At 40.6% G+C, this 14,170-nt stretch overlaps 1 protein-coding gene across 1 annotated transcript in view; it reads left to right on the top strand.

Annotated features, from left to right (window-relative positions):
- mettl15 (methyltransferase 15, mitochondrial 12S rRNA N4-cytidine) overlaps positions 1-8,987 on the top strand; it is an 88,619-nt gene extending 79,632 nt beyond the window's left edge. Inside the window, exon 6 of the mRNA XM_080024878.1 lies at positions 7,897-8,987. Coding sequence (XP_079881004.1) covers positions 7,897-8,327 — 431 coding nt within the window. The 3' untranslated portion in view covers positions 8,328-8,987. The remainder of the gene's footprint in view (positions 1-7,896) is intronic.
- The last annotated feature ends 5,183 nt before the right edge of the window (positions 8,988-14,170 follow it).

Here is a 14,170-nt window from a genome sequence, read left to right as displayed (position 1 = left end):
AAATAATTGCTAACTTTTTCTGACGTTTAACAATAATGAGTGAGATCCCATTGCTGGATGGTTTACAAATAGATGTGATAAATTGATGATAATCACGGTTCTACAAATAGCCACGGCTGTGCGTAGTCGTCTTGTTGTGCACGTGGCATCTGTTTCATAATTGATTGAGATCCCTAAAATAGAACAATGACATTGCTCTTCAAATCCGACAAAAAGAGTGTGTATACACATGTTTTATTCAAGATTCCCAGTTTTGTTTTTTGATTCTGACCTTTGCTGAGCACTGACAACATAAATCAAGTGGGAAAAAGTCCTCATCTTTAGCTACATTACAGCGCGTAATGCATTAAACATGAACAACCCCATAAATGGCATAATCACCCTGTATTTAGCTGTGGTTTTGTGTGTGTTTGTGTTTGAGTGGTCAGAGAGAAGGATATGAGTGCATTGATTTAGAGAAGCTAACAAGCTGTTTAAAGTTAGTTTCCCACCCAGAGCAACAACTGTAACAGTAAAACACACGTGGTGATCTACTCGAATTAAAACAAGATTAGAATATATGCTACCACAGTTTATATAAAATGCATTTAGAGAAACTCGACCTGTTGCAAGGCTCCATGAAAAGGCATCTTAAGAACCCGGTTTACCTAGCCTGGCTCAGCCCGCCTACCAGTGGCGACTGGTGAATTTTCTTTTAGGTGGGGCTGAAATTTTACAAACCAAACCCATGTAGGGGGGATCTGGGGGGATCCCTTCATACAAATGAAGCATTCTGACAAAATAATAAAGACAAAATAGAACATTTCCTTACAAAGACAAATGGGGCTGGGGAACTAGGTTTTAACTTAATTGATTTGCCTTGTAGAATTCAGCAAGATTAAAAGTGCAAATACATCAATAACAATTCAGAATTATACACAAGTTTACATTCTCTCTCTCTCTGGCGTTAATCGGTATCACACCCAGAAGTACAAGCCTTCAAAGACTGAATAAGAGATAATAAAAGTTGAAATAAATCATCAGCAAGTGCTGGGAAACAAGTGATTATGATCACTGATAAAATTAATACATAAACACAAATTGTGACCATATGTCTTGTGTGTGTCACACCACCATAGGTTTGCAGAGAATTATATATATACAATATGCACACTAAAAGCATACCAACATAGGTTTGCAGAGAATTATTTACAATATGCACACTAAAGGCATGATGCAAACATAGGTTTGCAGAGAACTATATACAATATGCACACTAAAGGCATGATGCCAACATAGGCAATAGGTGAGGTTCTAGTGTTATGAACGTGTCAATCGCATAAACAACCAACGTGATAATGGTAAGTCTAGCAGTAATCATACATGCTCAAAGTTTAAAAAAGCACTGCATAATATTTTGAGTTGCACTACTCGTAGACTGTAGAAGAGGGGGGGAAAGCTGCGCGGTGTGTATCTCCTGCTCTGACCGCAGCTGGGAGGGACTGCTGCGCGAGGACCGGGCCGCCTGTCAGTGCTCTGTTACGGGAGAGGGGCCGGGGAGTCTCCCGCTGCTCGTTGAGAAGACTTAAAAGTGATACTTGCCTTGACGAAAAAGTCACAAATAACACCAGAAAAAAAGCTAGAGTTGTCGCATGTCGCTGTTTTGGAAAAAAAAGTCGCCAGGGGGGTTGAAAAGTCGCTAAATATAGCGACAACATCGCTAAGTTGGCAACACTGCACGCGACTCCGAAAGCAACCGTTAGTAGATCCGAACGTTGGTGTTATTGTTGCCAGGTAACCAGTTACTGGGCGCCAATGCCTAGCGCCCCAAACCCTCAGTTAAAACTGAATGGCAATAGAAATTGATAGGGCCACTCTGAGTGAACGAGGGTTTGGGGCGCCGTGAACTGGCGCCCGTAGAAGCTAAATGAGTCAGTTTAGAGCTTGAATTTCGCCATGAAATGTAAATACAGTGCCAGAATATAAATTCAGTGTGCATTCTTAAGTGAAATTAAATAGTTTAGTTGCCTCAAATTAACACACACAAAAAAAACGATTTTCTTTTTTATACTCGGAACTCGGAGATTTCCAACTTGGTAGTTCCGAGTTCCGACGTGTCTGTGTTCCAGTGCATCTGCTCGCGAAAGTATGCACACCTACAACCTTTCTCATCCAAATAACTAAACGTTAGACTCTAGCAAGTTACCGTTACCAGGTACCGGTAGATCCATAGACTACAATATGTAGTGAAGTCGGAAATTTCCGAGTTCCCAGTACAACTGAAACGCACCGTCAGAAGCCGGCTCATGACACGACCAAACGTTATGCGATTGGTTGGCTGATCCAGATTGGCACTGGACAGATCCAATAGTTTTAAACTTCAACAGACACCCGCCTCCAAGTGAGTGAACGTTTGCCAATAGGGCAGTTCCAGACCTTCTGTACAAATGAAATTAAGAACGATGGTCTGGTTGGACCAGGCTACGGTTTACCCATTTTTACCAACTGTTTTCTTTGTAAAGATTCCTGGCTTAAATGTTTCCTAAATATATATGTTCTCACTTGCATTAAGTTGCACAATATGCCTGTATAATTCAATCATAGAATATGTTTATATACTGTATATTGTATATATATTTCAAACTATATTGGCAGTGAAAGTGACATTGCTGACCTTTTGAGGGAAGAAAAAGCTACAAGTGCAACATGAAGGAAGATAGCATATAAGCTTTTCTGCAACATATAATTTTATGTAAACCTGACGAGGCGTAGTTTGCAGTCTGTTATGAAAAAGGAATCGATCGTACAAATACTTCTTTTGAATAAATAAATTAACAATAAATCAAATGTTATGTTCTTTTATGACAAAGCACCTATGTTTGACAAATTCCTGATTTGTGGTGTTGCCACTTCACTCTCAACAGTCCAACAGTGTTTCTGTCGATTTACGGCTCAAATTGTAGGTTCAACATGAGCAAATACATCCTATCATCTATTGTGCTGCTATTAGTCTCGCAAAGCCAGACCAAACTACAGCAAGTAGTATGGTCTGGAAGCACTCTGTTTAGAGCCGTCTATTCGGGTGGGGAAACCGGGGGAAACTGGGCTAGCCTGTTTGTATTTGTTTAAACCAATCACAATCATCTAGGGCGGGGCTAACCCCGGGAAGCAGCAGCGGTGTCCTGCAAAATAGTGCCGGGGGGGGGGACTTATTTTGATGGAACGTCTTCACGCCCAGAGACTGTCAGAGAAATGGCTAAACCCGCAAACGCCACACAAAAACTATTAAAGACAAAAGGAATATACATAGTGTGTTGCTTTCTAACCAGCATGTCAAGACACCATACACTTTAGCCCCCGAGGAGCTCACGGGATAACTTAACCGGAGTTAACTTGCCACGTAGTGTTATCTCTGGTAACATTATCATCTGCGGTTGAGAGGACGGATACGGCGGTCGAGTAGAATTTATAGCATTCGAGAATTTATGTCACCACCTCCTATCGCTGTAGTCAGAGCCGTAGTCCGTCTGTTTACAGGCAGAACAGGGTTTTGACGTTGTGAGCGCTACACCAACTGCAGCAAGTAGCCGTAAGTTGCTAGGTGATAGTGGAAGCCGTTGGAATCTTTCCCCGTCGCTAAAACACCGCTGCTTAGTCCCTAATTCACCAAAGAAAGGGAACGGCGGATCTTAATCTAGCTGGTTATAAGGTCCGGTGCTCAATTCAAACCCCCACGCTTCATTTTCCAGAGTTTATGAGGGTATTTCTGCCCGGGGGTAGTTGTACAATGAAGTTGGACAGCTAGGCTAAGCTAGGATGCGTCCCGGACCGCCGAAGTATCGCCACACTTTATTTCTGTCTACAATAATGTGACTTCCCACACCCTGTGTGTGTGTGTGTGAGAGAGAGCGCTGCACATAAGCACACGGGTTGACTGTGAGCGAATTGTTTCCGAATTTGAGGGGGATCACAATAGGGGAAAGCCAGCAACCGGAAAAGGAGGGGGCTGTGTCAGGGCAGCGTAGCTTTTCGACGCAAGCGAATAGACGCTGGCGGAAGTGGTCATGCCAGACTATGCTGCTATACATCATACAAAGTTGTTACCTTGTTCCCCTGTTCGATTTATTCTGTTGTTTCGAACAAACGCCTGCCTTGGTTTGTATGGCCGGTATCATGAAACATCAATCACTGTTGCTGTCCAAATAGCTCATAGTGGACTGTGCTTGTCTTCTCACCTTTGTTGATGCATGCAACAAACATCAAATATAGCAAGATGAAGAATACACTTAACACAAAGGAAGAGTGCAGCGAGTGTTGTCCTGTGTAACACATTCACAAGGTTGTGGTTCAATCTTAACTCCCCGATTTTTAATATTAATACATATTAATCTCTAGTTTTCTCCATGGATTTGTCCGTAGGATCTTTGAAAGATGAATAAGAAAGAGAGCTTATGGCTTGGTGAGGCCAGATCAGGGCTGGTACTTGCTGTGGAGGCATCGTATTGATTCTAGTGTGAGTCACACCTCGGGCTGTTTAGTGCAGGAGGAGAAAAATGCCACATCACTCACTTCTCTATTTATTGCAGTTTCTGTTTAGGTCTATATAAGCGTCTAATTGTTATTTAGCCTTCTGTGTGGTGGTTATGTGTTAGTCAATCTACTCATATATAAAGTTAAGAATTCCCCAACTTTCATGTGCAGCAAATGTTATAGGTTTAGCCACTATTGTCTACAATATAGGTCCTATTTGTTCAAAAGATTCTGAGGCATTCTGCAACCTGCATGTTATTCATTTAGTTAGCTTGTAAGCAAGTGTGTTTTCCTGCCATTCAAGGTGTTCTCAGCACATCTGCATTCGTTTTCATCTGCACATGCATTTTTAGTGAGGATAGCTCAAATAACTTTAGGAAGATTTGGACAGCATGGGAAGTTTTTTGGTTCATTGAGAAAAACATAAATCACTTTTAAAGTTACAGAAAGCAGGGCAAGACTGAGTGCTCGAATCAAAGAGAAACAACCTCAAAAATGTTAAATAGCTAACAGGGCATGTGGAATGAATTAGTAATTTTCTTCTCTGTGATATTTACTGTAACTTTAACTTGGCATTCAACGATGTGAGACATAACAAGAGACAATTGGCTGCATTTACCCTGGTATTTTGGTGACACATCAGCCATAACAGCATCTCCACCCTCCATCTGCTCCACACTGCGTCTGGTGAACCTGCCACTCAGTCCTGTTGAAGCGCTCTCTCCACCGGTTTTGGTGTATTTTTCAATAAGCACTGTTTTTTTGTGCCTTGTCAATTAATCTCCCTTTTATTTAAATTGTAAATTGGCCTATGTTTGCTGATCTCAGTTGAACAGAAGTGAATGCAACTGGATTCATTTTATTGTTTGATATTTTTTCACTCAAGAGGCTTCTTTCATTCCCCTGACTGGTGCAGATCCCGCCTTTTCATCCTTTTTTGTGTTAATCAAACACTGATAATAACACCCGTGGGGTGATGAATCCTGAGAAGCAAGGTTTGGTTTGGTGGTCGTTTCTCTCTTGCCCTTTAAATGGATAGATTGAGAAGCCTGAAGAGGTGGCCCTCCTGGCCCTCAATCTTGTGCAGTGGTTGTTTTGCATTTGGACTGGGTAATTCATACATATATATAGTGCTGCATGAAAGTTTGTGAACCCCTTGAGCCTTTTGGAATTTTATTTATTCTAACCATTATTAATTAATTTTTTATCAATACCAGTATTTTTTATATGAGATAACAGATGTTTGTTAATCCATTCAACATTTTTCTTTTCCGGAAATCAATTGTTAAAACAGATTAAACAAATTATTTGACATCTTTTGTATGTGCAAAAGTTTGTGAACACTGAGCTGCATTGCTTAAATTGAGCAGGTAAAAACAATCAGATGGGCCAAATTGAGGGATGAAATGGACCAATGTAGTGAGAGATCTTTGGGGAAGAAATTGGGCGGCACTAGATAAAACAGATATCAAACCAGGTCAGTTTAGGCTCACCAAAGTGAACCCATACAGGTCAAACATGCTAAAAGGGAAAACAATCTCAGAGGATCTCAGGAATAGAGTTGTGATGCTGCACATTTGTCTGGGGACAGCTATAAATTAATTAATCCATCGGTCCACCGTGAGGCAGATCATCTACAAATGGAGAGCTTTAAGAGTGACTGAACATCTGCCTAGAAGTGGACTTCCTTCAAAAATATCCACAAGCACCACAAAAAAAAGTGATTTTTCAGTTCAAAGCCAACCCAAACATTACATAGGCTGTATCTCGATTCAGGGGTTGCGGTCTACGAAGGCTGCATTTGAAGACCGATTGCGTCATAGCGGCGCGCAAAGGTTGTTCCATTTGCAAGGCTCCTTGCAAGGCTCCTCATATGCGGCCGAGAAATGCAGCCTTCGTTTCACGGTTTTGAAGGCTGCATTAGATGTATCCTTCGCAGCCCAACATATCCCATGATTCATTGCGTTTTTTTCAGAGATGGCATACAATAAAATAAAAAATAACAAAACAGCAACGTGTTGCTCCATCTTCTTAACTTTTATCTTCCTTTCTTTTTTTCTTGTACTTTTTTTTCTTTTCGTCTGGTAGGCAACTTCTTTTTCTTTTTTCCTCTGTTGACAAGGCTGTTTCCGTTGGCAGCAATCAGGGTTGCTAGGCAGCACAGGAGCGGCGAGTCGTCACGCAAGGTAACGGCTTGTTACGCAAACCGGAAATGCTCGTAAACGGAGACCTGCGGAGACCGTCCCGTTTAACAACGCTCGTTCGGCCCTGGTTCGGCCTTCGAATCGGCCTTCATAGGCTATAGCCTTCATAGACCGCGAGACCGCCTCCTTGGTAGGTCTCTGTAATGGGATACAGCCATATAGTGATTTGCAGACCTCTCTTGCAGCATCTGGGACAGATGTGCATGGTTCCACAATAAGGAGAAAACTCAGTCAACATGGCTTTCATGGGAGGGTTGCTGAAGAAGCCTCTGCTCTCAAAAAAGAACATAACTGCTTGTCACAACTTTGCCAGAGAGCACCTGGAGATACCTGAAGAATTATTCTGTGGACAGATAAGTCCAAAATTTAACTGTTTGGTGATAACCAAAACCACCATGTTTGGGCAAAAAGTAAACGCAACTCTGCCTAGCACCAAGAGAACCTTCTCCCAAGTGAAGAATGGTGGTGGCAAATGGTCTGCAAATCTCCAGATGTAATGTTTGGGTTGGCTTTTACCAGGAGGATATTTTTGAAGGAAGTCCACTTCTAGGCAGATGTTAAGTCATTCTTTAAGCTCTTCATTTGTAGATGATAGCTCAAACTTTTTTATATGAATTTATAGCTGTCCCCAGACAAATGTGCAACATCAAAACTCTATTCCTGAGATCCTCTGATATTTGTTTCCCCTTTTAGCATGTCTGACCTGTATGGGTTCGCTTTGGTGGGCCTAAACTGACGTGGTTTTTTCTCTGTTTTACCTTGTGCCACCCAATTTCTTCCCTAAAGATCTCTCATTACATTGGTCTATTTCATCAATCAGTTTGGCCCACCTGATTGTTTTTACCTGCTTAATTTAAGCAATGCAGCTCAGGGTTCACAAACTTTTGCACATACAACAGTTGGCAAATCATTTGTTTTATCTCTTTTAACAATTGATTTCTGGAAAAGAAAAATGTTGAATTGATAAACAAATAAGTTGAATGTGTACGTGGTAAAATTGCCGCTGCGTAACGTTTAGTGGTCTGGCTGTGTGAGACTAGAAGGGATCAAACTTAGCAAAATGTACCGCCTTTCTCGTGTTCATATAATTTTTTTTTCAATTACTTTTTGGTACTGTTGTTTGTTCTTTCTGATTTCCCAAATGCATATAAAACACTGACTCAGACCATTTCTCTTTCTCTAGGATCCTTTCCCTCTGCCGTTCTCTACGCACGTAAAGACCGACTCCACCGACCTGCACATGTGGCCACTAAGACCTTCCAAGCTCTGCGTATCTTTGTGAACGATGAGCTGAATGAACTACACGCAGGCCTGCGCGCTGCCCGGGCAGCACTGAGACCTGGAGGACGTCTCTGCGTGATCACCTTTCATTCTCTAGAAGACAGACTAGTCAAACGTTTCCTCAAGGGAGAGGACTTGTCTAATCTAGATCAGTATCACTTCAGCCCGAGGAAGCAAGGTGCTGCCAGGGAGAAATTGGTGGATGAAAAAAGAGCTGGTGAAAGGGATTATTGGCTCCCGCTGCGAAGAAAAGTGATCACCCCAGAAAGGGACGACGTAAAAGACAATCCTCGAGGGCGCTCTGCTAAACTAAGGGCAGCACTCAGACGTTAATTTTTTATTTAAGAATTTCTCTCTTTTCATCCAAACGTGGGGAGTGGGCCCTTAACCACTACACCACTAGCGCCCTGAGTTGCAGTTTCATAATATTTATTTTCCAGTGTTAGTCTGCTGTAGAAGCATTTTTATTTTTTTCTTCAATTTTTTCTATTTTAATCTTGCCACAGCAAAAACCCAGGGTTAAACCTTGTAGCATTACCTCTTGCTTTCCAATTCACACATAATGGTGGTAATCCGGTTAGTGTTGTCATCCTCTGCTGCATTAGTTTTGCCTGCTGGTCGATTAGACTGTATTTAACTAATCACTAAAATCACTGTGCTGTGCTCTGAACTTTACAGCACAGCACAGTGATGGATGAACTCTTGGCAAGGGAAAGAATGAGTCTCCCACACAATATGCCAGCTGGATGGAGATGTTTTATTTCATTTGCAGTTGAAGAAATATAAGGTGACACCATGTGTCACAAATGCAGCATATGACTGCAAACTGTAAACTGCATTTTTCCAAATGTTGATCACTTATGTACTGTAGGTTTGGCTTGGAAAAACTAATTAAATTAAGTGAGTATGTGACCTTAGTTCATTTAATTTATCTTTTTCCATCCCAACAAAAAACTTAGTTTGATTCAGCACTGTAATGCCATCAGTTTGAGGGTGCACACTTTGAACAATTTTAATAAAGAAAATATCTACAATGAAGTTTCTTTTAACTTTATTTCTGTGTCCTTTTATAAAGAAATGTTTTGCTTCATTTAACTGTGTTTAGGCGGGCTGTAATTAACACTAAATTACTCAACTTACATATTAAACAAAAAAAACACCTTTTCCCACTGACGTCTGTGTTCTCCCTGAACTTCCCTTGATGAGTAGCTCAAGTGAAATCTCTACTGTACCATGTGAATCAGTAATGCCACCAAATACTGAATGACGCACGTGTCAGAAGTGGTGCTGAATGAGCCGGGTATTTGTTCTTGAGCGTTCTCTCACCTTTGACTGTAAGCAGATGAGGTGTTTTGATCTTTACTATCTGACTTTGACTAATTGTAATTGCACCGTCAGTATTATTAACACCTTTTTTTTTACTCTTCTGTCTCAGTTTAGAACTCTCTAAATATACCCTTGTCGTTACCTTGGAAACTAAATGGCGCATTTAACTGTGTCTAAAATTATATGCGGTTTTAATCCAATATGAAATGATGCCATATCGTGAGTTTGAATGTCCCTCCCTTTTGACATCAGTGGATTTCAGTGAACGCAAATCGCTGTCCCTGTTGACAGATTATGTCTTGGCATTTGAATCTTTTGGTGCTTTGTTTCTATTTTATTGCCATGAGATCTCCACTGAATCACAGTGTTAACCATGCATGAGAAGGTGAACACCGGTAAGAGAATGTTACTCACGACTTCACTTCATAGTGACGAGTGACAATGTTCATATAAATAGAAAAGATGAAGAAAACGGGAGAGATGGACACTTTTTTATTAAGTGAATACATCTAATGAGCATTTTTTTTTCTTAAAGGGTTATTCTTGACCTTTTAAGTGTTCTTTTTCACTGCCACCGTTTACACACAGGATTGGATGTTGCCCGTGTGTGTGTGTGTTTGTGTTTGTATTCAATCCTCTTAACAACTCAACACACAGATTATAGAAAACACCATACTCACCATATGTACTGTTCCTAAAGCAATGATGAGATCAGACTGATGTCCAACTTCGTATAATTACAGTATTACGGAATTGCAATAGAAAAATGTTTGTTATATTGCTGTTGATTCTAATAAGTTAGCAGGTTTGGCTTACAGTATAATCATGTGAACTCAGTTTGAAACTGTGTACATTTACACCAGTATTGAACACAAAGGGAAACTCAAAGTCTGTTTACAAGTGTTGGTAATCAAGAACCTGCCGCTGGCAAATTTAAATTTGCTCAGCTAACTGGTCTGGACAGGAACCATTGGAGCTCATTAACTTTGTCGGAAAATTCGGAGCTACCAATCAAATCATACTATCTGATATGGGTGGGCCAGAGCCCCATTCATAAGGCTCCGTAACTGTAACAAATGTGGTGGAGGAAAGTAAACTTGATCCACCTTTTTGGGAATGTTAATGTGTTTAATTGTCAGAAGTAAAGCTGATATTGCCCTCATTAATTAACGTCATTTGAGGAATCTTAAATGAGGTATATTGGTCTGTTTAAAATGTTTTCAGCTGACACCTCTACATCTAGGCAACATAATCCATTATACCGTTCAAAAGTTTGGTATCCCCTGACACAAAAGTTTGATTGGATATATATTAGGATGGCTGAGAGGTCTACTTTGTATTAATGCATTGTCTTTCATGCTTTCAAAATACATTTTATTTTGGATGAAAATTTATGTTTTATTAGATTTGAGCAACAATAATAGGAATAAAATAAATCACCAGTCATTGGTACAGGAATTAGAAGCTTAGCATCTAAATATCTGCAGATAAAAATTGGAACAGGTTCCTGTTAAAATGCTGTATATCGCCTAAGTAAGAATATTCTGATGCCGCTGTTCCTTACAGGTGACAGTGCTGCCTCCACATACCTGCTGCACACCATCATGGATAACAACAGCCCAAATGGAATGGTTTGGTCGCTCTGCTCTGATACGCGAACCAGAGGAATTTCCGTTGCGCGTAATAAATGCCGATGTGACAATATGCGTCTGATAAATGTTATCAAAAAAATCAATCGCCTGGACGGATTGAACAAGAGAGCACTTTGTGTGTTAACATCCAAAATGTGTATTTGCACAGATGTCTGTTCAAACTCTCATACTTTTAGAACCATGCAATGTAATAAAACATTGAATGTGTCATTTCCAACTTTGAGATCACCAGTGTTCAATTTGACATGATTCCCATTAAAACCTTTTGAGATATTAAGTTCACAAGGCAATCCCACCTTACCAATGATCGGCTTGTCAGTTGCTGTCAAAGTAACAAACCTTGACACCAAAGCAGCAAACTGCCGTCAACAACCAGGCATCAGCAAAACCAACCAAACAAGTCATCCTCCTGTGGTAAATTGTTCCCAAAATTGTCATGTTAGCCAGCTTCCCCGACGATGTCCATTGAGAACCACATCATAACTACTGAGTGTGCGTTATCAAAGAACAGAGGCAGTAGTGCAATGATTGCATGGCTCAGCAGGTCAAGACAGCTGTTGAAAAAACCAATGGATGGCATCATATTGTGGTTTTACCACTGACGCACATCATGATATCATTTTAACTGCAGCAAATGTTGCACTACCGCCACTGTTTCTTGATAACACGCGGCACACACAGTGTTTATGACGCAGCACCAATGCCTGGTTCCAACAGTTGGCCTGGTAGCATATACGTTGTATGTGCTGCTTGAGTACTGTCTGAGTTGGAGGAATATTCGCAAGAATTTTAGACTTCTGTGGGAAGAGCCGTTTCCTATCCTCATTAATTTTTGTGCACTCACTAGTTTGGTCATACATCAGCACTACACATTGTTCCAGCAGTGTCATTGATCTAATGCTCTGTGGTCTGGAAGATTCTATAAAAGCCAGGTTTAACATGTAACTGCAAACTTACCAATAGTTTGAAAAGAGTGAAGTGTGATGCACTGCAAGTTGATCTTGTATACTATTAGTGGGAATTTGGTTCTTGCTGGCTCATACTGAAACTTTAATTGAACTTTGGCACAACAAAAAAAGAGTTGGAGGAATAAATATTGTTGGAAACTAGGAGCTGTTATTATTATAATTATAAATTTTCCAGCTTAAGTTTTTCTATACATTTGGAGGCACATTCTGCATTTTGAAGAGTATGCTGCAAGTAAAACTAATGTAACACAATATCACAAAAACATTTACAAGACAGAAAATACGAACTAAATAAAATTGTAGGCTAGAGTATGAAGAAATAACTCAATCTGTCTTCCACCAAAAAAACGAATGACTATACACTGCCTCTGAATATTCATCTGGCCCTGACTGAAGCTTTTTGTTATTTCTCCATCTCCGGCAAAGATGGGTGAGCGAGGCTCTGTGACCATTAACTCTCTGTATGAGGAGAGAGGCATGCGTCAGCCTGTAGCTCCCCCTGTGACAGAGTGAAGAATGTATGAGTTTCACAGCGTTCAGAGAACAGACAGAGGCACACAGCCACAGAAAACTCATCCTGTCTACATATTTCCTCCCTCCCTTCCTTCCTTCTCTCACTCCCCAAACAACTCTGCTGCTCTGCCTGCAAATAAAGATTGTGTGCTGAAAAACACAGAGGTCAAACACATTTGAATAATTTTTGTGATTGATACAGGGCCTGCGGGTCTCATGGGAAGAAGATCCAACTGTGAAAGAAGACAGCCATGTGCAAGTGCACAGCCGGGGGCTACTACAGCGATTTGCTGACTTTCAATTTGAAACTTAAAAACTTAGAAAATTCAAAGGGTTAAGATTTGACATTGACAACATGTGTTGGATTTTACCGACAATCATCACCTTTAAGCTGCCAAAAAGAAAATCAGAGGTGTTTATGTATCATGGATCACAAGCTGATCACAGCCCCTTTGTTATGTCTGACCCATCGACAGATTACTTCTTGCTGAAGGAGACACAACACCTGATTTCTTACGTTTCTATAAAAGTTAGCACCTCTTTTTTTCCAGCTCTACTGGCTGTATATCAAACCCTACCACAGCCATCCATCAAGACAAGGCATCTCCCACGACCACATCTATTCATAGATTGTAAAATGTCTTGCTCTAGAACAGGCTGCTTTGCCGGTTTACATTTGGAGCATTTAAAGAGTCTGTAAGATACAATTTTTCCGAGGCAAACATTATATGCGGGAAAGGTATAGTTTGCATGTTTGATTTGATCACTACAAAGTGGATGTAAGTCGGGGTGGATGGCGCTGTATGTTCGCCTCTCACCCTCAACCTTCCCAAACAATGTGTCAGTTCCATGTTGGTATTTCTTTTCTATATGGTGGTAAAAAATTGCAAAATGAGAAAGAGAGGAAAATTACAATGGAGAAAAAAAACTATACCTTCAAATCACATTGTAGGAGGTGAGATGGCAAAACCCAAAAACCAGGAGCTGTTTGTAATCAACACCAATGAGGCGATATATTGGATGGTGGCAGCAGAATAAAATCACAACCTTCCAAGTGGGTCCGCAGTATATGACTAAATCTTACCACCCCCCGCTTATTGCCATCATCCCACTGTAGGGAAAATTGCCTGTCTGGGTACAAGCCTGCAATTTTCCCAGCAGTTGTCCATTTGGCTTTTACAGAAGCACCACTCTCTAGAATAACAGTGATACTGAGGTCACACGCTGAACAGTCACCCTGGGGTTAAAATGATTGAGTTTGTGCGAGTATAAATTACTCTATAACACAGGACACCTTTACTCCAGTCTTTAATGGATACCTCCCTAGCCTTGTTTTATGGTTATCATATCAGTGTGAGCCCTGTCGCCTTGTGGTTTTTGCTCTGCCAAAGCAAGCATAGGACCTTGTTAACTCAGAGACTGGGATCTATTCTATCTTTTTGGTAATTTTCAACTCACAATGTTGTTAATATGTGCTGTGGTAGTGGTGCTTTGAGCTCTATTCCCCATAACAGGCCATTTGAGCATCAGCAGCTCCTATAAAGGAAAATGTTATTGTAATGTCCAATTAATAAGAAGAAAAATAGAAAGCTAGTACATCTTTTTATTTCTTGTCAATATTTATCAAAGAAAATGTTTTGCTCTTTTGTATTTTGCTTGACTTGAAATAAGCCACTTTCCTAGGAGAAGTAGTTCAGATAAATGCCAGAAATTATCC

The sequence above is a fragment of the Ammodytes marinus genome (genome assembly GCF_949987685.1).
Source record: "Ammodytes marinus genome assembly, chromosome: 1".
NCBI lineage: Eukaryota > Metazoa > Chordata > Actinopteri > Uranoscopiformes > Ammodytidae > Ammodytes > Ammodytes marinus.
The sequence above is the reverse complement of the archived record's forward strand: the minus strand, read 5'-3'. Positions and strand labels throughout refer to the sequence as shown.